General features: G+C 32.5%; 3 protein-coding genes across 3 annotated transcripts; 1 reads left to right on the top strand and 2 right to left on the bottom strand.

Annotated features, from left to right (window-relative positions):
• Positions 1 to 220: 220 nt before the first annotated feature.
• LOC145050529 (uncharacterized) lies at positions 221 to 1,098 on the bottom strand. The gene is made up of 2 exons (XM_078998762.1): positions 281 to 1,098; positions 221 to 227 (listed from the first exon to the last, which is right to left on the bottom strand). The coding sequence occupies exons 1-2, from the start codon at positions 1,096 to 1,098 to the stop codon at positions 221 to 223; spliced, it is 825 nt and encodes a 274-aa protein (XP_078854888.1).
• A 1,831-nt stretch (positions 1,099 to 2,929) lies between these two features.
• Positions 2,930 to 4,941, top strand: LOC145051647 (uncharacterized). The gene is made up of 3 exons (XM_078999516.1): positions 2,930 to 3,022; positions 3,562 to 3,612; positions 4,378 to 4,941. The coding sequence occupies exons 1-3, from the start codon at positions 2,948 to 2,950 to the stop codon at positions 4,591 to 4,593; spliced, it is 342 nt and encodes a 113-aa protein (XP_078855642.1). The 5' UTR covers positions 2,930 to 2,947; the 3' UTR covers positions 4,594 to 4,941.
• A 9,046-nt stretch (positions 4,942 to 13,987) lies between these two features.
• BRCC36A (Mov34/MPN/PAD-1 family protein) lies at positions 13,988 to 17,019 on the bottom strand. The gene is made up of 10 exons (XM_079002565.1): positions 16,667 to 17,019; positions 15,983 to 16,108; positions 15,760 to 15,847; positions 15,551 to 15,636; positions 15,226 to 15,429; positions 15,006 to 15,148; positions 14,770 to 14,928; positions 14,607 to 14,687; positions 14,479 to 14,533; positions 13,988 to 14,410 (listed from the first exon to the last, which is right to left on the bottom strand). The coding sequence occupies exons 1-10, from the start codon at positions 16,775 to 16,777 to the stop codon at positions 14,210 to 14,212; spliced, it is 1,254 nt and encodes a 417-aa protein (XP_078858691.1). The 5' UTR covers positions 16,778 to 17,019; the 3' UTR covers positions 13,988 to 14,209.
• Positions 17,020 to 22,797: the final 5,778 nt, after the last annotated feature.

Raw genomic sequence — 22,797 nt, 5'->3', positions numbered from 1 at the left:
TCTAATTGAGAGAGAATAATGTTTACCTGTAGTGGTCTCTTCATTAGGATTAACAGAAATCATGTGAGAAGATAGAGCAGACATGATTTGTTGACATTGCTCTTGAGAAAATCCTCTGAACATGTTGCTAAGACCATCATTAATGGAGGAAGAATTGTTGTTATTTGATGATTGATCATTGGTGATAGCAGCAGCTGTGAAATTAGACTTTGATTTTGGTTTATATCCTAGGGGATTACCATGAATATTATAACACTTGTCAATAGTATGCCCCTGAAACTTGCAATGAGTACAATATGGCCTTTCTTTGTTTGAAGATCTGGAAACATTGCTGTTATTCTTGCGAGTTGAACCTAAACTTTGATTAGTTCTAGCAAGGAAGGCCACACTTTGTTGAGATTCATTGATAATGGATTTTTGTTTTTCTTCTTGAGCAACCAAAGAGAAAACACGATTAATGGAGGGAAGAGGATCCATAAGAAGAATCTGACCTCTACTTTGAGAAAAAGAGTCATTCAATCCCATTAAGAAATTCATGATGTACTCTGTTTGAAAATACTTCTCGATCTCTTGAACTCCATTACAATCACATTTGTTACAAGTACAGTGAGGTCTAAAATTGACCAATTCTTCGGTAAGAGACTTCAATTTAGTAAAGTAAATACCAATTGAGTCTTGATTTTGATTCAAATTGACGATCTCTCTCCTGATTTGAAAAATTCTCGGACCATTACTCTGTTGGAAACGTTCCTGTAAATCCTTCCAGATATCGTGAGCATTTTCAGTGAACATGATACTTGTAGATATCTCTTTGGATACAGAATTCAAGATCCAAGATATAACAAGTTTGTTGTTCCTTATCCAAGCACTGTAATTAGGATCACCATTGTTGGGCTTCAGAAGAGTTCCATCAATGAATCCAGTTTTGTTTTTCACAGATAATGCTATTTGCATAGCCTGACTCCATGAATTGTAATTATCACCAGTTAAAAGTTGTGATACAAGAATGAATCCAGGGCTCTCAGAATGATGTAAGTAGTACGGATGCATCCGATCATCAATCGGAGCAATTGGATGAGAATTAGATGTTGAAGACATGATTTCAGATCAAGATGAAATGAATCGATAGAATACAAATTCACAGGAACAATTTGTGAATCGAGAAATCAAAAAATATAATTCACAAGAACAATTTGTGAATTGAGAATTCAAGGAAATAGAATCAACGACGACGACCTTACAAAAAAGAACGAATGATTGATTCAGATCAAGGAACAAATGAATTGAAAGCGGAAATTTGAGCGTTTCTATGTCTCTGATACCATATTACATCTCACATAAAAGTAATCAGTTCATTACTTTCAACAATGAAGCTGTTACATCTTTATACATGAAGGAAAAGAAAAACGATTCTAACTACTAAACAGATTCTAACTGACTGTCTATTATAAAATTACAATAATACCCTTATAGTTTATCTTCAATAATACATAAAAATATTGTAATATCTTTGACGAATAAATTTATTAGACGATCGACAACTAAACAAAACATTCAAAACATCTGTATGGAATTTACTTAATATATTTATTAGAAATATTATAGTATACATTGATTAAAAAACTTATATTCATTTGCATAGGAAAATAATATCCGTTCGAAATTAAAGAAATTGAACGATTCTCTTTTTTTTTTTCTGAACCTGACGATGTATATCAAAATTACTTTAGAAAGTTTAGTAGAAACAATTCTAGGGTTTTGGAATGAATTATCATACCTGGATTTTTCTGTAAAAAAATCTAAAGTTTTGGTGGTTAAATTGTAATACAAAGTTTCAATTCGTTAAACCTGAAAAAAATCTAAAATATAGCAATGTTGTAGAAATCAAAGTTTTATGATCACCTTCAAACCAGGGGTGTTCAAAAATATCCGTATCCAAATTGTTTGAAAAATCGGATATCTAAATTTTCAGAATTGGATAGTGTTTTCAGATTTTTCGGATAATTCGGATATCCGATATCCGAAAATTTTGATTTTAATTTATACCTTATTTGTTATTTTAATCACATATGTCTTATAATATGAATGTTAATAACTAAAACATATTCATAATATCCTAAATTAAATATCTATATTATTTCATATGTCTTTCTAATATAAAAACTTCATATGTCTTTCAAATTTCAACAAAATTTCAAATTTTCGGATATCCGTTTTTGTATCCGAATCCATATCCGAAATTTCGGATATCCGGTTATGAACACCCCTACTTCAAACCGCTTTTACTTGTTTACATTTGTTTTTAGAGGAAAAAGATCCTAACGTTTCAATCAAAAATATGTTTTGCATTGGTTAAACGGAAAATTAAATTTTGAACTATAATGAGTTTTATGGATTTTGGCCTAATTTTAAGTCTGTATAAATACAATTTTTGGTTGGTTTTGATTCGAAATAACACGTTACAATCTTAGTTTTGATAATTAATAAATCAAACCCTTTTGTATTATTGAGCTAGTTCTTTTAAGTGTTTTCAAATACAGAAACAAATTATACGAAAACTCACATATTTTCAATATTTTTTTTTTTATCTTTTTAGAGAGATAAACGTCCACACTCCACACTACCCAAAATGTGGCATGTCGTATTGTCGTTGCCTACTTTTCAGTTTTCACCATCTTCCATAAAAACAATGGCCACGCTTTTCCAACAATTAACCATAAAGCTTAGGAAACCTCTCATTCTAACATGTTGACCAAGTTTACAACCATTAGATGCATAAATCCATAAATTAGCATATCCAAACATTAAAATGCCACACGTTACCAAATCCACACATTGTGGTCTCCTTCAACAACCTCATAACTAACCATTAATCTTCATAGAACCTATAAATACACATTTCTTGATTCACTTGTAATCTTTAAACATATTTCAAAACAAATAAAGAATGAAAGCAACCCCTAGTCAGCAAAGTTTACTTGACTCTGACGGACAATGCAACGATGATCAGTCACAATGTCAGGTAATTGAAATCGCATTTTATATCAATGTGTGTAGCCAGTTTTGGATCTAGTTATTATTAGGACATGTACTTTCATAACAAAATAAATATCAATAAAACAAATTACTTCAAATTCCAAGAAACACATGTGAATATATGACCAAATTTGTGTCCATGGTTGCAAATTGTTGCTAGAATTTGGGGACGGAAATTTACAAATTAATTTGGATATAATTCGCGGTTAACCTGTCAAATGTATAAATTATAGAATTTTAGCTAGAAATGTGACGGGTTCAAAGCATATAAATGTAGCACAAATTATACTCAGGTATTTAAAACCCGTCTAAATTGTTTAAAATAAAAGAAAAGAAAAAAAAAACTATTATAATAATAATTTCTTTTAACAAATTCAATATATTAGTCTCATAAGAAATTTAAAAGAAAATGTTTAAAGGTCAATACAACCATTCATTTTATTTTTGGCACATATTAATTATACTTGTTAACCTTCAAACTTGCAATTTTATCAATTTTCTTATTGTTATTTTATTTTGTTACAGTTGCGTAGAGATGGTCAGGGAGAATCCCAAGATTCTATTCTTGTATATCAGGTACTTTATGTAAAAACCAATTACTATTAAGGACGAAAATTATATATATGCCAAATACATATCATTTTTTATTTTTTTGAAGTGAGCTAATACATAAATGTGTGGAAAATGATCTGCAAAAATCTCTAATCAGAGTAATTTTTTATAAGTTTATTATTATTTAAAGTAAATGGTTTTTTACTGAGGTAATTTATTTTGTTTTTCTTTTTTGGAAAACTAACATGGTAAACAATTGTCGTTATTTTATAGTCGTAAATCTCTGGAAAAGTTTCAAAATTTTACCCTAATATACAAAAAAATCTCAAACTAAAATTTGTTTACGGAAAAGTCTCAATTACCGGTAAAAATGACGATTTTGCCCATTTTTCCCGGTTTACCGGTTTCATTAAATATCCGGTTTTAATAAAGTCTCATTATTTTACCATAATTTACAAATAAGTCTCAAATTATGGTAAAATAATGGGACTGTAATGAAACCAGATAACTATTGAAACCGATAAACCGGAAAAAATGGTCAAATCGTCATTTTTTCCGGTAATTAAGACTTTTTCATAAATCAATTTTAGTTTTGAATTTTTTCATAAATTAGAATGAAATACTACGAAGATTTCTCTATTATATTTGGTCGTTTTTATATATCTTTGACTATTAATTTTTTTTTTTTATTTTATATTATTGACCACTAAAATTTTATTTTATGTTCAAATTATCAATTCTATTAAACTCTTATTTTGTATCAATGAAGAAGTTGGAATGTAAATGCAGGCAGGGAATTCGGTGAAGACGATGGCACATGGAGCGGGGGACGTGGCTAGCGGAGCGGCGAGAGGTGCAATGGGGTTCGCACAGGGTGCAGCCATGGGAGCCACCCATCTAGCCCAAGGTGCGGCTTCTGCTGTCAGTAATACATTTCACAACCCACGAAACCACAATTTGCACACCCGACTTCCCACTGAAAACCCACAAAACCCGAGATATTGATTACGATTTACGATTGATTAACTTCTTTGTTTCATCGGATCTCTTTCTTTTTCTGTGATTCATTTGATTTCATGTTGTATCTTATCTTCCCGACCAGAGATCGGTGAAGACATGCCGCTTAACGCTTGTTTCTATGGCGTGTGTTTTGTTGGAAGTGAAATTGGTAAATTTGCTGATCAAGTGTATGTGTACCTTTATTTGGTTTAATATTGAAAAATTAAAATCATACAGTCATTACTCAGTTATAGTAAAAGAGGAGTCCTTTTTTTTTTCTTTTCACATGAAAAGTGAAAAAAGGAATTGCTGTGTTTTGCTGAAGTGCAAATTGATAAATTTTTAGATCAAGTGTATGTGTAACTTTAATTTTGAGTTTATATTAAGGATATAATATTTAGTTTAATGTTAAAATTTTAAATCGTATTTATCATTACACAAGTATTTTACATGAAAAAGTGAAAAAAAGAATTTCTAATAAAAGACCATTTTTGTTTTCCAGTTTTTCAATTGTTTAGATATTAAAATGAATTAGTATCTATAAATATTTGTATAACACAGTTCATACATTTTAAAAAGAGTATATAAATATTTGTAGAAAACAGTACATACATTTTAAAAAGAGTATATAAATATTTGTAGAACACGGTAGGTACATTTCAAAAAGAGTCTAGTAAACAAAAGATTATTACTTAAAAAGGTAATATATGTAATTATGTATAGATACACATCATATCTATTTCAGATTCAAGGTTTCTATTTTCTCCTCTCACTTTCTTATCTTTTCTCATGAACTCACGATGTATGATGAACACATACAAAATCGAGCATGAACACACATAGATCTAAAAATCGGTCCAATAAACCCAGATTTGATGTTCGAGCATGAACACATACACATGAACAGTTCTGGAGATTGTTTGATTTCTATGAAGAAGATGAGCACAATGAAGATCTACACACCTTGAGTGTCACACCCCCGAACCGGAACGACAGAAACGTCCGGGGGTTGGGTGACTTCATCTTGTAATATGATTACATTGTAAATAATTGAATCAAGACAACATCATCATCACACATACAATAATACAACCGTCATTGTTTACATCAGTGTGTTAGTTTACAAATTACATTCCAAAATAATAAGTGTATGATGATAACAAAAATACAACAAAATCCATGTGTTCTTGGTGACCAACCCGCTTAACGATTTCCTGAGAATACAAGTTATTTTGAAAATTGTCAACATATATAATGTTGGTGAATTCATAAGCATATTTGTATGAAAAGTTTGTATCACTTTGTAAACACCAGAAAATCCGATATTTTCTGTAAAAATGGTTTGAACGTTTTGTATCAAATCTTTTATTAAAGTATGTATGTTTCTGTTTTGAAAATGTGTAAAGAGAGTATTCAAGGAACATCTGATATTTTTTGTTCTAAGTAAAAGGTAATGTTTAATGTAAGTTTCTCAGAAAATCCGATATTTTCTGCTTGTAAAAGTGTTGTGATCTTAAACCCTAAGACCGTAAAATGGTGTTTATATATATAGTATCGTAACTGCATAAATGTATATGTATTTCGTAAATTTTACAGTGGAGTTAATTTCTATGTGAATCGTTATAACCATGCTTGATATGACTGATCAGCTTGTCATGACGTTTTTCAGGCGTCGCGTGTTTAAGGCAAGACATTTGTCACCCTAGACTGGCCTAGTCTAGCTGTAGCGAACAACTCAGGTGCGGGGCTGGCAACCTCGTATAGATTTATACACAAACTCTCGCTCTCCCTCCAGGAGACTCTGGTTATAACTACAGGACTAAAGGTTGTACACTAGGTAGGTACGAATGAAAGAACGTCTCACAAGAACCTTAACTATGTTTACGCGAATATTGTAACACATTATTTAATGTTTTAAATAACGTTTCCATGCATGTATTTAGGTTACAAGGCCACAAGTGTATGTACATGAATGAATGAGGCCTAATAAACACGAAATGAGTATACAAGGTCCGTCAAGTATGTAGATGGGTTAACAAAGCCCAATAAACATGTAAGGAGTACATATGACCTATCAAACATGTAAATGGGTCACTAAGGCCCAATAACATGTAGTGAAAGCATTAGGCCCAATAAGTATGTAAAGGGTCACTAAGGCCCAATAAACATGTAATGAATGTATCAGGTCCAATAAGCATGTAAAAGGATCACAAAGTCCAATAACATCAAAATGAGTAAACAAGGCCCAATATAAGTGAGAATGACGTAATTAGTCTGTTTGTTATTATATTGCTTGTTTTAGCTAAATTATTTTCCAAAATGACATGAAAGACCCACTTTTTGTAAAAATGACATTCTTTGCCCATTAAGCCAAAAATTTACAATTAAGGCAAATTTTTGGTAAAAATAACACTTTAGGCCCATTAAGACCGAAAGTTTACTTTTAAGGACTTATTTTGTATAAAACGACATTTTTAACCCACTTTTAGAAAAACATTTTTGGCCCAAAAGTTTATTGAAATGACATTTTCAGCCCATTTAACTGAGAATTTACATTTTTGGCTCATGTTTGTTTAAAATAACAATGTAATCCATAAAAAGTCAAATATTTCCTTTTTAGGCCCATGAAACCGTGAGTTTCTAAATAAGACCCATTTTTTGAAAATTGACAAATTTAGCCCATTAAAACCGTGAAGACCCAAAAAGAAGCCCATTTTGTGAAAATTAACACTTTTGGCCCCATTAAAACCATGAATTTCATAAAGATTCATTTTCATCTAAAATGACTCTTTTGGCCCTCTCCAAAGTTGTGTGTGTCATAAGGACCTCACTTTTTTATTTATTTGTCAAAAATGGCCCCTTATACGATTTTATTTAGTTTGCAAACATCCTTAGCATGTTTAATCCTTTTAACTTCATAGTAAGTCACATAAGGTGGTTTAGTTTACAACCATCACCAAGTTTAGTAGATATTTCGTGTTTGGTGAAGATTTAGCATGTTTTCATAACATAATCACAACATATAACATGAAAACACACATATACATGCATACATACATATATCTAACACAAAAGCAACTTGTATTCCTCCCCAAAAACATATTAAAACTAAAAACAAGGGGGTATGAACTCACTTTGGTTGATGGATCGGTTTTGGTGAGAAGATTGAAGGAGATTTCAGCCTAGCAAGTTCCTTTGAGAAGATCTTCGAAAACAAGATGTTTCTAGGAGCATAAACACGAGATCGATGATGTTTTGAGGGAAAATCTTAACATAAGATGGATTTAATCAGCTTAAGTGTGAAGTAACTTACCTAAAGAGATGAACTTTGGTGAGAACTTGTTGAAAATCCAAACCACCTCACGGTTTCTTGAAAAAGAATGGAGGAATTCTTGAAGATTCTAGAGAGGAATTTTTAGTATGGCATGAAGTTTGAATTTTTGGAGAGTGGAGAATGGAGAGAGGCTTGGTCGAGAATTAAGAAGAGAGGAGAGAGATGTGAGAAAAGATGTTGCCTAGAGGTATGAGAGTTTCTAGTTGCATGGTGGTTATAGTGCATGGATTACCAATAAATAATAATGAGGTGTCACCCCATAAATCTCCATCTTTTTTTTGTTTTAAAACCGAGAATGGATGGAGGATGAAAGAAGAGAGTGTATTGGGCTTGAGTTTAAAATGCAACCTAAAACACGTTGGCCCAATAAAGGTTTTTTGGCCCATAAAGGCCCATTAGGGGCTCTCGACCCAAAAGAGGTAAAATCAACGGGTTTTCGATCCATTGAAAACAAATGGGTGGTTTTTGGGCCCAATAAGGCCCATGAGAACGAAGTGAGAAAGTTTAGGCATGATAAGGCCCATGAAGAGTCTTATGGCCCAAAATGCTATAGTTTAATGAATGTGGGTCCAACTAGAGCCCAAATGGGGTTTCCCAAACCAAAATAATCAAGTTGAGGGTTTATAGGCCCATTAGGCCCAACAAGAGGATCATGGTCCAATAAGAATTTGAACCGGGAAATGAGGGTTACAAGCCCAAAGTCGAATGAGTGTGGTGCATGGAATTAGGTTTAGGGCTTCACGAGTGAGTTTTGATTTGAATAGTTGTTTTTGAAATGAATAACATACATAGCATCAATCTTAGAGTTACAAGATACATCAAGAGTTGATCATACATAGATAGAATTTCCTAGCCAAAAATGTTAGGTGTGATATTGAAGATCATTTTATTTATGGAACGAAGATGAAGACACATACACACATCAATTTTTTTCAAGAACACACATTGATTTCTTTTCAAGAACTCATACATGCGTACAAAATCGATATATGGGAAGAAGATATTCAAGAACACGCACATTGATTTTTGGGATGAAGATGTTCAAGAATACATACCAAAATCTTATGTGTGTGTGTTTGAAGAACAAACCCAAAAAAGATGAAGAACACGAATACACTCTCATAAAGTGTTTATGCGTGTTTGTTTTATGGATGAACACAATTTTTGGGTTCATCACAATTTCTGAATTCATCATGATTTCTAATAAAGATAACATGAAACGAGTTTTGTTTTCATCACAATTCTTTGTCTCAGATGCTCTAATAGATTTCAAAAATTCAAATTTGATGTATGTTTGTTCTTAATATGAAAATCAAAATATGAGTGTGATGTGTGTTCTAGATATGAAAATCGAAACCTTGCTTGTGTGTGTGTTGCAAACATTGTTGGCCAGAGAAGATGACCGGAGTCTCGCCAGAGAATATGATCGAAGCCTCGTCGGCGGTGTCAAATACATCGTAAACCGGCTAAACCTCCGATAACATGTCATAAGGATGTTTTTGAACAGTTCAATGAAAAAATATAGACAAAAAAAACTCAATAAATAAATGTATATAAATCAAAAAATTTGTTACACTTTTAAGTCATTATCCGTAAAAAAATAAATCGTTGTCCACTTCAAAACAACAAATACGATATATTTTATACCGGTCGGTAATTATTGTAATCATTTCTAAGGTGTTATATGATTTTAATAGATAAATAATTGCTTAAATAAAAAAAATATAATTATCAATGTTTTTTTACAAAAGAAATTATAATGACATTTAAAGTAGACTGCAAAAAATTATTAAGGGATTTTCATGCAAAAGCCTTTTCTTATTTAAAGTTATAAATTATAATAGACGTATATTTCTTCATTCTATTAATTTTTAATTTTTAATTAGATCACATCTTTGTTAACAGTTTTCAATAGTTTTTTTTAGAAAATTTATTAATTTATCTATATCTATCTAAAAGGTTTTATAAAGTATTCTTTATTTAATTAATCATTTTTTAAGCACACGTCATATTATCAATTTATGTTTTATAAATGAAATGTCGTTCATTATTTGATAAAATTAATATATATATATATATATATATATATATATATATATATATATATATATATATATATATATAATATTTAAAATGGTGACTGAACCGAGAAAAAATCCAAAGTGTAACATATGTGATTTTGAGGGTAGCACGTCATAAAATTTCCCAATATTTTACCCTATGCCGCGAAATTTAAGAGGTAGCATCGGTAATGGGGTATGGGCGTCAACCCACATAACACCAAGCCAACCAACAAACCCAGCCTGGCAGTATAGCCGCGAATACATGAATGGTATCGAGCACATAGGACAAGAATCACCTATCCCCATACACAGCCTATGAAGCATCTCCAGGAAACACAGAAAAGACAAGACTATTCTAATAAAAAAAGGTTTACCCTTACGACCTAAGGACTAACGCAAAACCCAGAAGGGGAAATCACGAACTGGTCCGAACCCCAGTTATAAAAACAGGTTTTCACCTAACTCGAAAGGTAAGGCATAAAAAACCCTCTGCAATTCTATCACACTTGATATCTAAGCCTTGAATATGAATTCTAACTTAGGCATTAGAGAGCAATATGGGGGGTCCGCCCTCGATATGGCTTTCTAACATATATTTGTCACACATCATACAACGTGTTACTTGGACTGCTCATTGGTAGAAGCCCTCAAGGTGGTATCCACTCAGCATCCGAAATATCACATAGCAACAACCGGCCACCCCTAAAGCCCCTTTGGTTATGCCCCTGATTTAAAACTAAAATATAAATCGAGGGGGTAATGAAATATGATTAAAATATGAGGGGTTAGATTTAGAAACATAAAAGTGTATTAATCATGCAATGTATATTGAATAATCAATAAATAAAATAAATAAGCTTTGAGGTTATCGTGGTTACGGCTTGATGGTGCCTTTGGTCATTGATGTTATCATGGTTACGGCTTGGTGGTGCCTTTGGTCATTGATGTTATCATGGTTACGGCTTGGTGGTGGCTTTGGTGTTTCAGAAACAAGTATGTCTTTGACAAAACCACTTCTAAATAGGATAAATTGTTTGATGATATTGTTTCATTTTCTTTTGTTTGATGATATTGTTTCATTTTCTTTTACTTGGATAACTCATAGAAAGCATAACTTTCATCATAACTGGTACAACCAACTTAGAAGTCATCTTTTATTCTTTGAATTTAATTGTTTTGTTTTTGCCTTAGCTCCTTGCTAGTGGCATCTTAATGCATTAAGACATTTTAAAAAACAAATAAGCTTTTGTGCCCTAATAATATTGAATGGTCAATAAAAAAAATTAATAGGAATAAGCTTTGAAAAAATTCTACATTAGAGATGCTTTAAGGGTGCGGTCAACACTTGCTATCAAATCAAATTTATTATTTTCTAATTTAAATACAAACTATTAAATAAAAATAAAAGCATAAGATTAATTAAAATTAAAAATATTTCATTATTTCATAAAAATAAAAATTACATGATACAAAGGGATAATGATTTAAAAGGGTGATATATTTTCTGATTTGTACACATTTAGTCACTGAATTTTTTTTCGTCCACATTTACCCGTTTAACTTGTTAAATTGTACACATTTAGTCCTTATGACTGGCTACTCCAGGTTAGCCGGTAAAAATGACTTAATAGAGTAATATATTTCTCACTGTGTATATATTTAGTCCTTAATATTTTTGTACACATTTAGTCCTTAATATTTTTGTACACATTTAGTCCTTAATATCTTTTTTGTTGCAAAATAAGTCATTTTTGTTTTTGTACTCATTTAACACTTATAAATGATTTCTTTAGGTTTTTCTCACAACATCTTAAGTGGGATAGTCATATGGTGGTGAGATAGGTTGAGGTGGTCCTGCTATATGTTGTAGGCCAATATACCTGGTGCGGATCGGCTGTAAGTTGTAGGTACGGAAGCTCGAGAAGAGCAGTTGGGTTAAGGCGACATGCCGATAAACCCTGGATATTGCAGTCCGATGACTGATTGGACCTGTTGTGTGTTGGAATTCCAGTCAGATGACTGATTGGGCCAATGTATTCCAATCTGATGAGTGTGGGTCCATTATGCATGATAATACGTTTATTGTATCGGGTATTTTGGGTGAAACTCACTAAACTTTATGCTTACCCAGTTATTTATATTTTCAGGTTCTATCGTTGATCGTGGGAAGGAGAAGACATCATTGTACACACCCATCAACAGTATTGAGGATTCCGCGTTTCATATATTACTCTGATTTTCGATAAATTTTGGAATAAACGTTTTTTCTTAATAATGGCTTTATAATTAGGGAGTTTTGCCTTATTTAAAAATGAATTTTTTTTTTTTTGTGAAAATGAGACGTTACACATAAACATCAACAGCCACACACACTTCATCACTGATTGTCTCATGTAAGATGTCGTGAAAAAACCTAAAGAAATCATTTATAAGTACTGAATGAGTACAAAAACAAAATTGACTTATTTTGAAACAAAAAAATATTAAGGACTAAATGTGTACAAAATGAGAAATATATTACCTTATTAAGTTATTTTCCCGGCTAACCTGGAGTAACCGGTCATAAGGACTGAATGTGTACAGTTTAACAAGTTGAAGGGGTAAATATAGACGAAAAAAAATCAGTGACTAAATGGGTACAAATCAAAAAAAAATATTACCCTTTTAAGATACAAATTACAAAATTTTATCTCTAATGGTATCGCTTGGAGGTTGTCGTCTTCCAAACCACACGTATTCATTTTAAGGATCTCTAAATATGTCTTTTGTTTTTGCACCTCACCATTTTCCTTTTATGAAGCATGTGTCCGTCCATTTTTAAGTAGCTACTGAAAAGTTATTGTTTGAAGAATTATTGAAAGAAGTCAATTTAACTCATTTCACCTTATCCCTTTTAATCGGGTCTAGAGGCATTATCGACTTCCAATTAAAGGTTGGCATCTTCGTCGTTAAGGTCGATATGACAACATGTGTCCAATGTTTGTGTGTAATCGTTAGACTCGGATGTATTTGAGATTTTAGAGCCTTCTGTTTCGGCCGAGGTAGAACCCTTGTCCACTTTGTGCAATTTCGTAGTATATACCAACCTTTGTGGTGGGTAAACGGATTCCCAAAACTTTCAATACGGTATTTCTTAAGTGCCATTTGCAAAAAATCCATGTTGTTGTCACATTTTTTTGAACCACTAAGTTGTAAATGTTCTTGAACTTGCTGATCTTTTGTTTCAAGTCATGGCACTTTGAAGATACTAGGTTGAGACTCTGATATTTCCGGCCCATTGATTTGTGGACTTGGGCCAAAATATGTTCCTAAAAAACTTGCGTACTGGTCATGCTATCCTCATAAATCTTACCCAAATACAACACAATGTCTCTTTCTCCTTTTGCATTACATATTTATGTTGTTTGTGATTTTAGTGCTCTTAACTCGTCATGATGATTTAGGTTGTGTTTTAGGTACCGATTTGGGTTGTGGACACCTATTCGAAATGGAAATAGTGTGTATGACGGGAGCTTTGAAAAGATTGCATTTGGACATGAAATTGGAAATAGTGTTAATGCATTTTGCCTCATTTTTTTATATTATTTCGTAAGTGCCGTAGGCTTGATTCTTTAGAGTTGGACTCATTATTCCTTAAGTCTCATACATGTGATACATATACAAAGGTTAGCACTAAAAGGCTGTTTCTTTTTTACTTAATGAGCTTTATAAGTTAAGCATTTAATCTAGATAGTTATACATGACTTAAAAGGCCAAGCCAAAAAACATAGCTTAATACATCAAGACACCAACCATTTACCAAATTGTTCTTATTTTTTCAGTCCAACTCCTTTCACGTTAAAATTAATGAATACTGATAAAATCAATGATATTGTGAAAATTGTTTGATGAAATGTAATAGTAAAATTATCATTTACTCTCACTATTTATTCAAACTTAGAAAAGAAAGAAACAGACCACAACATTTAACCCAAACAGATATCAGCTTCACCCATTCAGCCACTTAACCCAATCACAATCTAAAAGTTGATTTCATATTTTAAAACAAGATGTTTTAACTTCGAGGCCTAACCCTTGATCAAAAAAATATACATAGGTGGCTTGATTGCCATTTACAATCCAATCAACTACCTAACAAAACATGATTCCAATATCATACAATTCCATTCCATTAATGAACCAAAAGCTGAAACATGACATACCCAAAATAAAATTAAAAAAGCAACTAGGAACCTTTTCTACTACGACTACTGGAACCAGAAACAGATCTCACATTATTTGATTCAAAGGGATTGTACAAATCCTTCCCACTTCCTCTGTGTCCATGAGATGAAACATTTCTTGGTGAATTTGAACTTGAATCATTCACATTCACTCTTGTGCTTTCTTTTTCCAAAATTTTCGCTTCATTTGCAAGCATCCGAAGCTGATTCAAATTAAATATAATATTACGATGCTAATTAATATACACAAGACAGAAAATATTATTCATACCCTAATCTCATTTTCTGTCACTCGATCCTGAAGAGCAGTTATAGCAGGGCTTAAGCTGCAAATTAAATTTTATGTCATGAGCCAGAAATATATATATATAAAAAAAAAAGGGGGTTATAATTTCTCACCAATATTCCATTAATTTGCAGATGGAAGCTTGATAAGTGGAAGTATGATGGATGAAAGAAAGCGGATGGGCTTTTCCATCCCTACATCAAATAAATCACTCTATATTCAATAAAAGAACATGTTTATATAATAATAGTAATAATATATTATATTGATATGTACCTCATAATTTGTAATATTGCTTGATGATATGCTGTTCGCTCCTCTTCATATAACACAGATTGTAAATGACTAAATGATGTTAAAGGCGATTCAAGATTCAGAAGTGACAAAGTTGGCAAAACATGAAGAGGAACTTCTTTTCTCACATACTCTGCACCACTGCAACAATTAAATTTTTATTTTTAAATTCTGTTATCCACATGAAATAATAATAAGAAGACATTTTTGGATATTACCTCATTTCCATATTTGAACGATGCATTGCTTCTTGCATGCTTTCAGACATATCCATGGGGTCAATATCAACTATGCCACTTTCTGTGTTCACAGTATCTGCATTTGCAAAGAAACCCTTCAAAGCAGATGGTTTTGCTCCACCCTGTATACCTCAAATTTTGTAAAATTAGAGAAAGAATTCATTCCCTGATTCTATTAATAAGCAAATTAAATATATACCTTTAAAGCTTTTGAATCACCAGTGTCATACTCTAGAGATTCTACACGTGTTGAGCCAGAATGTGTGAGTGAATTCTCTGTGGAACTTAAGGAAGATTCTAGATCTATAATGGAACTTTTATTTATAGGACTGAAATGAGGTTTCAATACATGGTTTTGCTTTCCATCTAATGACTGGAATGCTGTAACTTGTATTCTTCCAACCTGAATCAACACACTTAATAAAATTTCAAAGGTTTGTTTTATCTAATTCCTATACACAGTTATTGTAAAAGAAATTACATTACATATGCAAAGTTGCAAACAGTTTAGTTAAGATTAGAACCTTGTATTGATCTTCATTGAAACACGAAAAAATCAATCCTATAAAACCAGAATCTAGAAGTTGATACATAGCTTGAGTCCGAACATCTGAAAAGGAAATTGACAAAATGATATGTCTTGATTTAGAGTTTTAGAGTAAGAAAAAGAAAGACATTAAACTTTAAAGTACCTTTTTTTAGACATCATATTTCAATGTATATGAAAACTTACCAACATGAGAAGGAAGGACTGTGATATGTGGATGTGAATGATACCAGCCAATCACTCTTGTTGTTCTTCCAGTTTCCAGAGTCATTTTGTGTTGTAGAGTTAATTGAACAAATACAAACATTTTTTAATCAATATGACCTTAAAATAGTTGTAGTGTAAAAAGATAATTATATGTTTATATGTAAAATTGTTATATTAATAGTTTAATACATATAAAGGATATCTCAGCCTGAACTGATGCAGCTGTCAGCTGCTCAGGATTTGTCTCAACGCGATCCTTCTGCCTATCACATCTTGGTTGTGGCAATGCTCCCCAAATTAGGGCAGTTACACTTCCATTTTTGGAGTGCTGAAATTGCAATTTTGTAAGATAAAGAAATTATTCAATCAAAATCTAATAGCTACAGACACCAAATTATAGGCATAACTTGCAACATCTTATTTCAAGAACAAAGACTCAATGAGCAAAAAGAGGTTAAACAGCACTGAACAACAAGCTTCTGCAACAGGTGAACTAGTTTTCATTTCTATATTAGGAAAAAAGATGGAATAGATTCATCTGTAGAATTAACAACTAAACACAGTGATAAATTACTCCGATTTGGTAAGGACATCAAATCAGGTAGATTGTAAGAAACAGAATTCATGTTCCTAATCATATACACACGGAGAAGAACAGTTAACAACGGGTTTAGCAAAGATGAAACTATGCCGCTTGCACATGAATAGTTTCGAAGAAATAGACGGAATTACACAGACGTTGTCGATCAGATTATGATTTTATTCACAGAAAGCAATGGCAAAACCTCTGGAGCGGACAAAATGTATTGATAAGCTAAAAAACCCTAAAAGCAGTTGTAAATAGCTAAAAGTTAAGAAAGAGAAAGACATGATGCAAAGGTATGACCTGAATATCGCCGAGAAGAAGCCCCATAATTTCTTCAGTCTCCGTGGACAATGCATGAGTGAGACATGTTAACCACACATCCTCCGACATCTTTACACTCGTTAGCGACATTCTCTCTCAGCTTTTCTGCGATGAATTCCTCCGTTCACCTCTTTCTCCGTCCGTCGGTATATATCCTGGTAGTCGGAAAAGGTTAGGTCCGATCGGAGCGAGGGCGGTGCTGAAGGGCAACGGTGGAGCTTTCGACGATGACTTTAGGGGAACTGGATTTTGTTGAAGTGATAATTATGCGGTGTAGGAGGTTGTAGATCGTTACTGTGTAGCCATTAATCGATGCCGTTTGTTTCAAAGTTTCCAAAACGCCCGGTCAACGATGATTTAATCCCTTCAACGGTGGATCAAAGCTATATGATACTTGACTACACGATATACCATACCCGGGCAAGCTTGGGGCTGATGTGGTGGGTTATGTGGTATGATTACACAATACACAGTACCACATCCGAGGGTTGAGGATTTAGATACGTGGATTGGATTGGATTAGTCCGTTTTTTGGACTCTCAAACGGGTTCTCGTTTCTAGAATTTGAGCAAAACTAGTTCGGTTTTTTTACCGGCCGGTTCCAGGTAAAAATCGGTTTTAGACCGGCTTATTTAAAAAAATATATATTTTTTGAAATTCTTTAAACAAGGATATCTTGTTCGTTTTAAATCGTATTGACATGCTATTTTTCTAATGTGCAATTTAGAGCTTGTAATGATTTTAGATTATAATTTATTGATTTTGGTGTTATATTCGATGAATTACAATCGATCAATGTTTGAGATATTAATGCTGAAATATTTCAGTTTTCAGCAGGAAATTTACATTTTTGTATTCTGTGAAAATTTTTAAACAAACATATCTCATTTGTTTTAAGTCGGATTGACATGTAGTTTTTTTTCCAACGTGTAATTTAAAGTTTACAGATGATTTTAGACTATAATTTTGTTGTTTTTTGTGGTATATTCTATGAGTTACAATCATTCAAATATGAGATATCAAAGTTGAAATATTTCAGTTTTCAGCAAGAAATTTAATTTTGTATTATGTGAAATTCTTTAAACAGACATATCCCATTTTCTTTAAATTAGATTGACATTTGATTTTTTCCAACATGTAATTTAGAGTTTGTAGATGAACTTAGACTATAATTTTGTTGTTTTTTTGTGTTATATTCAATGGGTTACAATCCTTCGAAGTTAGGATATTAAAGTTGAAATATTTCAGTTTATCAATTATTATTTTTTATTAAATACTAACAAAATTATCATTTTGTGTTTATGTAGAGATTGCATAAGCCTTAAACATGTTAGATTTAGATGACAATGATATGGGGAATAGGCAAACGAAAGATTAGATTATGACGTTTGTTAGTTGGATTTATTTTAAATTTTAAACTATGATTTTTGGTGTTATGGTAATTACTTTTGTATGCTTGTATTAAGATTGTTAACTTTTGTCGGTGGACTAGATTTATATGTTACGTGTTTTTATTTGAAAATTTAATTTTGCAAGTTATAATATTATAGATAAAGTTAGATTAGTTATGCATGAAATATGATAGTCATTAACTTATTTGATTCAAAGTTCAAACAAAATGGTATAAACAATCCAATTTTGACTGGTCCAATGGGTACAAGTGTCACACCCCCAAACCAGAACGGCGGAAACGTTCGGGGATGGTTGACGTCATGCGTAGTATCACAACAGTTGTATCATAGCAAGCATAGTAAACACAACCAAACATTGAATACATGTATGAATAAGGTTTACATTGTCTTAATACATAGTTTTATTCATGACAAAAGTAAAATCGAAATACGTGACCCTAACGCGCCGACTTCTCCAAAAGGCTGGAAGTACCTGTCTACTAAATCCCTAAGAATACAAGCAGTTTTGAAAGAATATCATGTTGGATTAGTGTCTAAGTCCATAACTATTTTGGTATGTATTTCACCCGATGGTGCATGGTCCTTTTGGGTTGCCTTCACCAAAGCAACTTGATTGGAGAGATAACTAGAGAGAGAGGTTATTATGATTTATTAATATGTTATAAGAATAATATATTAAAGGGGAAATAATATTTGTTTAATTAATATTGGTCAATAATTAATTAAGAATTAATTTTGTGATCAAATGTAATTAATTAAACTAGAGGGGCTGAATTGTAATTATGTGATAGTTGCAAAATAGGGCAATGGTTATCCTTGTTAAAGGATGGACGAATTCAAGGATAAGGATATCCTTAAAATCGTCCAAGGTCCAAGAGATAGGGATTTTCAAGGCTTATCTTATGGTTGCTTGATGGGCAAGTAACTAGATAAGGATAAGGACTGAAACCCTAATCTCAACCCTATATAAAGACCCCTAAGGCCTTAGGATTTCGTGCACTTGATCCCTAGAGCATCTAGGGACGAATTCTTATACCTCTCCTCTCTCTTTATACCTTCTCCATTTGCTCTTGGTGTTTGTAAGCCATTAGAGGAGTGACACTTGTGACTCTAAGCCTTCCAAAGTCAATACAAGGAGATTTGGGATTGTTATTGCTACATAACAATCAAGGTAATATTATAAACCTATTCTTATGTTAATATGATTACTTATATGCTAGAATTAGGGTTTCTTTATGTGTTCATATTGTTGTGTATCTAATAGTGAAAACATAGATCCAATTCTAGGGTTGCATGCACACATAGGATTGTTTGTACAAATCTCATCAGTGGTATCAGAGCCTTTGGTTAACTTGTTTTCAATTAGTATTATACAATTGTATGAACTTGACATATTAGGGTTTATAGCCAATAAACCCTAGGAGGCTAGAAATTTCGAGATTAGGGTTTCTATACCCTAATTTGCGAAAATTTGAAAGGGTTTCAAATCCTTTACTCAAGCCTCAAGATTTCGAAATCTAGGGTTTGAAAAACCCCATGATTTTCGAAATTAGCCTCCTCCCCAAGATAAGATCCTAAATTTTAGGGATTTGGATTATCCCATATCTTGTAATTATCCTCTAGTTGTTATATATGGTAATTATAGATTTTGCATTATCCTAACCATAATTTCAAAATCTAGAGAGATAATTAAGGGATTAGGATATCTTAAATGTATAAATGGTAATTATCCTCATGATTTAGATAATCCCTTATGATTTAATAATTAAATTAATAGTCTAATTCAAGATAATTATTAAATCAAGAGTTTTAATATTTAAAATATTAATTTATATGGCATAAATTCGAAAATTTTAAGAGAGATTAAAACTAAATTGTTTTGAAAAGTTTCAAAACTTGCCCTCAAGTTTTGGAATTTAAAAGTTTAATTAGGATGTTAAATTCTAAAACCTTAGTATTGTTTTGAAAAGGTTCAAATTACACCCTTATGGTTTTATTAATTAATTAAGGTGTATAATTAAAAGAAGTTTAATAAATCCATAAAAGTTTTGGTTTACAATTAAAAATATAATTGTTATATTTGACCAACTAGTATTTTAAAGTGTAAAACACACCCTATACTATATATAATATGAAAAGTCTAACATTATATATATGAATGAGTAAAAGTCAGTCTTACCGTTAGTAGGCCTCATTCACGAAGCTGGTCTATAAGGGGTGTTTAAGGAAATTGCCTATAAAATGGCGATTGAATGGGTATCCACTCTTACCCACCGCACTCTTGACTAGTGGAGGGTCGTTAGCCGAACGGGTAGGATAGGACGAAACCTTCCATTATAAGTATAATGAATTATTAAAGTAACTAAATGTTTTCATAAAATTCCCAATCTTAGTTACTTAGGTAAAAGTGAATTGATGCAATTCCATGAAATTACACTTTGTACCCTTGCGAAGACGTTAGTGGAGCGTGTGTGGTTTACCGGCACACTAAATGGTTCTAAGTGAAGGTAGCAAAGGGTGACTCAATGTTTGTCATAGTTCGGTGGAGCGTGTGTAGTTTACCGGCACATCGAATAGATGACTGTAACATGTGAGGGCACCATGTAAGTTTGCATGGTTATTCACACCCGCTTTGTGATCCTCGGCATCCCAGTCACAAACAAGAGGGGCATATCGAGATTTAAACATGCCATTGAAAGTTCAATGAATCTCAAAGGATCTATGAGTTTTCATAGATTTAAAACTTAAATTCTCTTTCGTTTTTCGTGGTGGAAATTAGTGAATCGCCATTCACTTACCTTCAAATATTCTGCAATTCGGGTTACGGCATCCCTCTCCCGAGTTGTAGAATATTGTGTTGGGTCCTAGCCTTAGTAACTCATTTGGGTGATTTACTAAGGACTCAATCAATCAACTAACTTGAATTCATTTTCTCCCGTTTTGTAGATGTCAAAGTTTGACAACTATGGTCTTCCCAAATCCCGTGGAACAAGCTTTCCACATGAAGATGATATTCCACGATTCGATCGAGGAACAAGAGATCATACTTCACTTCCTCCTCCTTCTCCGATTATTCTCCCTAACCCACAAGTTCGAAGGCTTGAAAAGTTCAAGATCACTCAAGCCCTTTTGGCAAGTAAACATAAAGAAGGAAAGTCGGTGTGTGCACACGTCATAGGGATGAAGTCACACATTGATAGGTTAAGAATGTTGGGATCCGTTGTCTGTGAGGAAATGGCTGTTGATTGGGTTCTTCAGTCACTTCCTAACTCGTATAATGAGTTCGTAAGAGAGTACTATATGATGAACCACGACGTGACCCTTATAGATCTCACCTATATGCTTATTGCTGCTGAATCAGCAATGGTTTGGCGCAATAGAAAAGCAAAGTTGATAGGTGAATCTGCCTTCATGGATATAGACAATGGCAACGAAAGACATGCTATGATCGAAAAGTCCGATCATAAGAGAAAGGCAATGTCTGAAGTAGTTCCATGTCATGTTCCAAAAGAGTCAGTTTGTTGTTATTGCCAAGAGAAAGGGCATTGGAGACGAAGCTGCCCCATTTACCTAAGAGATCTAAGAGATGGGAGAGTCAAAACGTATGGCTCTAATATTGGTAAAATCCATTGACTAACTCTTTTAAGCTTCATTCTAGATTCTTAATACATAATGTGATAAGATTACTATTGATGTTTTGTAGAATCGAAGAAAAGAAAGGGAGCTTAAAGGAAGAAGTGAGCAGAATCTAACCGTGAAGGAATGGATTTCGATCGCATTTCTCGAAGATTAGATTCTTGAGCTACTACTTAGAGTTAGAATTAGATTGCTAAGAAACATGTGTTAGCATAGTTTTTCAATGAATTGCATTGTAAGGACAAAAAAATTTCGCAATAAAATAAATTTTGATTTTATATTATTTATTTATCCTTGCAATGACGTATATGAAAAATTGATGTTTGAATGTTTCTATAATGGATTTGGTTCTTATTTATGGAAAGTCGAGAATTTACCAAATAGGGAGAGTTTCTCATCGCCCAAGTTTCAATTGGACAGAAATTTGGAATCACGCAACTTGGTTGCATGATGAATGAGAAATTTCATATTTGGAAATTAGACTAATTTGTTGACAAAGTGTCAAGTGATGGACTAGGAGATCGAGCACACAAAGTTGCGTGTTGATCAAGTCCACCATAAGAGTAACAATGATATTCGTCATGATTTACTAAAGCTTTAGTAAATATGATTATACTTATAAGATTAAGTGTAATTCTGAATTGATTGAAAATGTTTAAATCAATAGCATAACGAATAAGAAGAATCAAGTAGGCAGAAAGATAAAAGTTTCTCCATTCTAAGAAGAACGGAGAGTACCTTTTATGCTTTATGATGGGTCTTAATGATTAAGAACCATATCTCAATTGATCCTCTAAGTGAGTCTTAGTACAATTGTATGTCTAAGAAGAGGAATCAAGAATTGAAGAAATGGTTAAATCAAGAAGTCAATCATACTTCGTTCCAAAAACAAGTCTTAGAGTTAAGATTGTGAAATTGAGTGATAAGTATTAAGAAGGTTTATAACATTCATCAAATGTGGAAAGTTGTGATGTCTTGGATAAGACAAAGACCAACTAGGACCAATTTATGAAGTGTTTGATAAAAGCTACACTAACTCTTGAATATTTGTTTGTCACGAAA

Source organism: Lactuca serriola, chromosome 5 (genome assembly GCF_051521515.1).
Source record: "Lactuca serriola cultivar US96UC23 chromosome 5, Lser_US96UC23_V15, whole genome shotgun sequence".
Classification (NCBI taxonomy): domain Eukaryota; kingdom Viridiplantae; phylum Streptophyta; class Magnoliopsida; order Asterales; family Asteraceae; genus Lactuca; species Lactuca serriola.
The sequence above is the reverse complement of the archived record's forward strand: the minus strand, read 5'-3'. Positions and strand labels throughout refer to the sequence as shown.

What these genes read in the sequence shown, in the direction of transcription:
- LOC145050529 (XM_078998762.1), bottom strand. Translation starts at nt 1,098, where the DNA reads ATGTCTTCAACATCTAATTCTCATCCAATTGCTCCGATTGATGATCGG.
- LOC145051647 (XM_078999516.1), top strand. Translation starts at nt 2,948, where the DNA reads ATGAAAGCAACCCCTAGTCAGCAAAGTTTACTTGACTCTGACGGACAA. An exon ending in ATGATCAGTCACAATGTCAG is followed by an intron (nt 3,023 to 3,561) that starts GTAATTGAAATC and finishes ATTTTGTTACAG; the next exon opens with TTGCGTAGAGATGGTCAGGG. An exon ending in ATTCTATTCTTGTATATCAG is followed by an intron (nt 3,613 to 4,377) that starts GTACTTTATGTA and finishes ATGTAAATGCAG; the next exon opens with GCAGGGAATTCGGTGAAGAC.
- BRCC36A (XM_079002565.1), bottom strand. Translation starts at nt 16,777, where the DNA reads ATGTCGCTAACGAGTGTAAAGATGTCGGAGGATGTGTGGTTAACATGT. An exon ending in CGTTCAAATATGGAAATGAG is followed by an intron (nt 14,929 to 15,005) that starts GTAATATCCAAA and finishes TAATTGTTGCAG; the next exon opens with TGGTGCAGAGTATGTGAGAA. An exon ending in TGCAAATTAATGGAATATTG is followed by an intron (nt 14,534 to 14,606) that starts GTGAGAAATTAT and finishes TTTAATTTGCAG; the next exon opens with CTTAAGCCCTGCTATAACTG.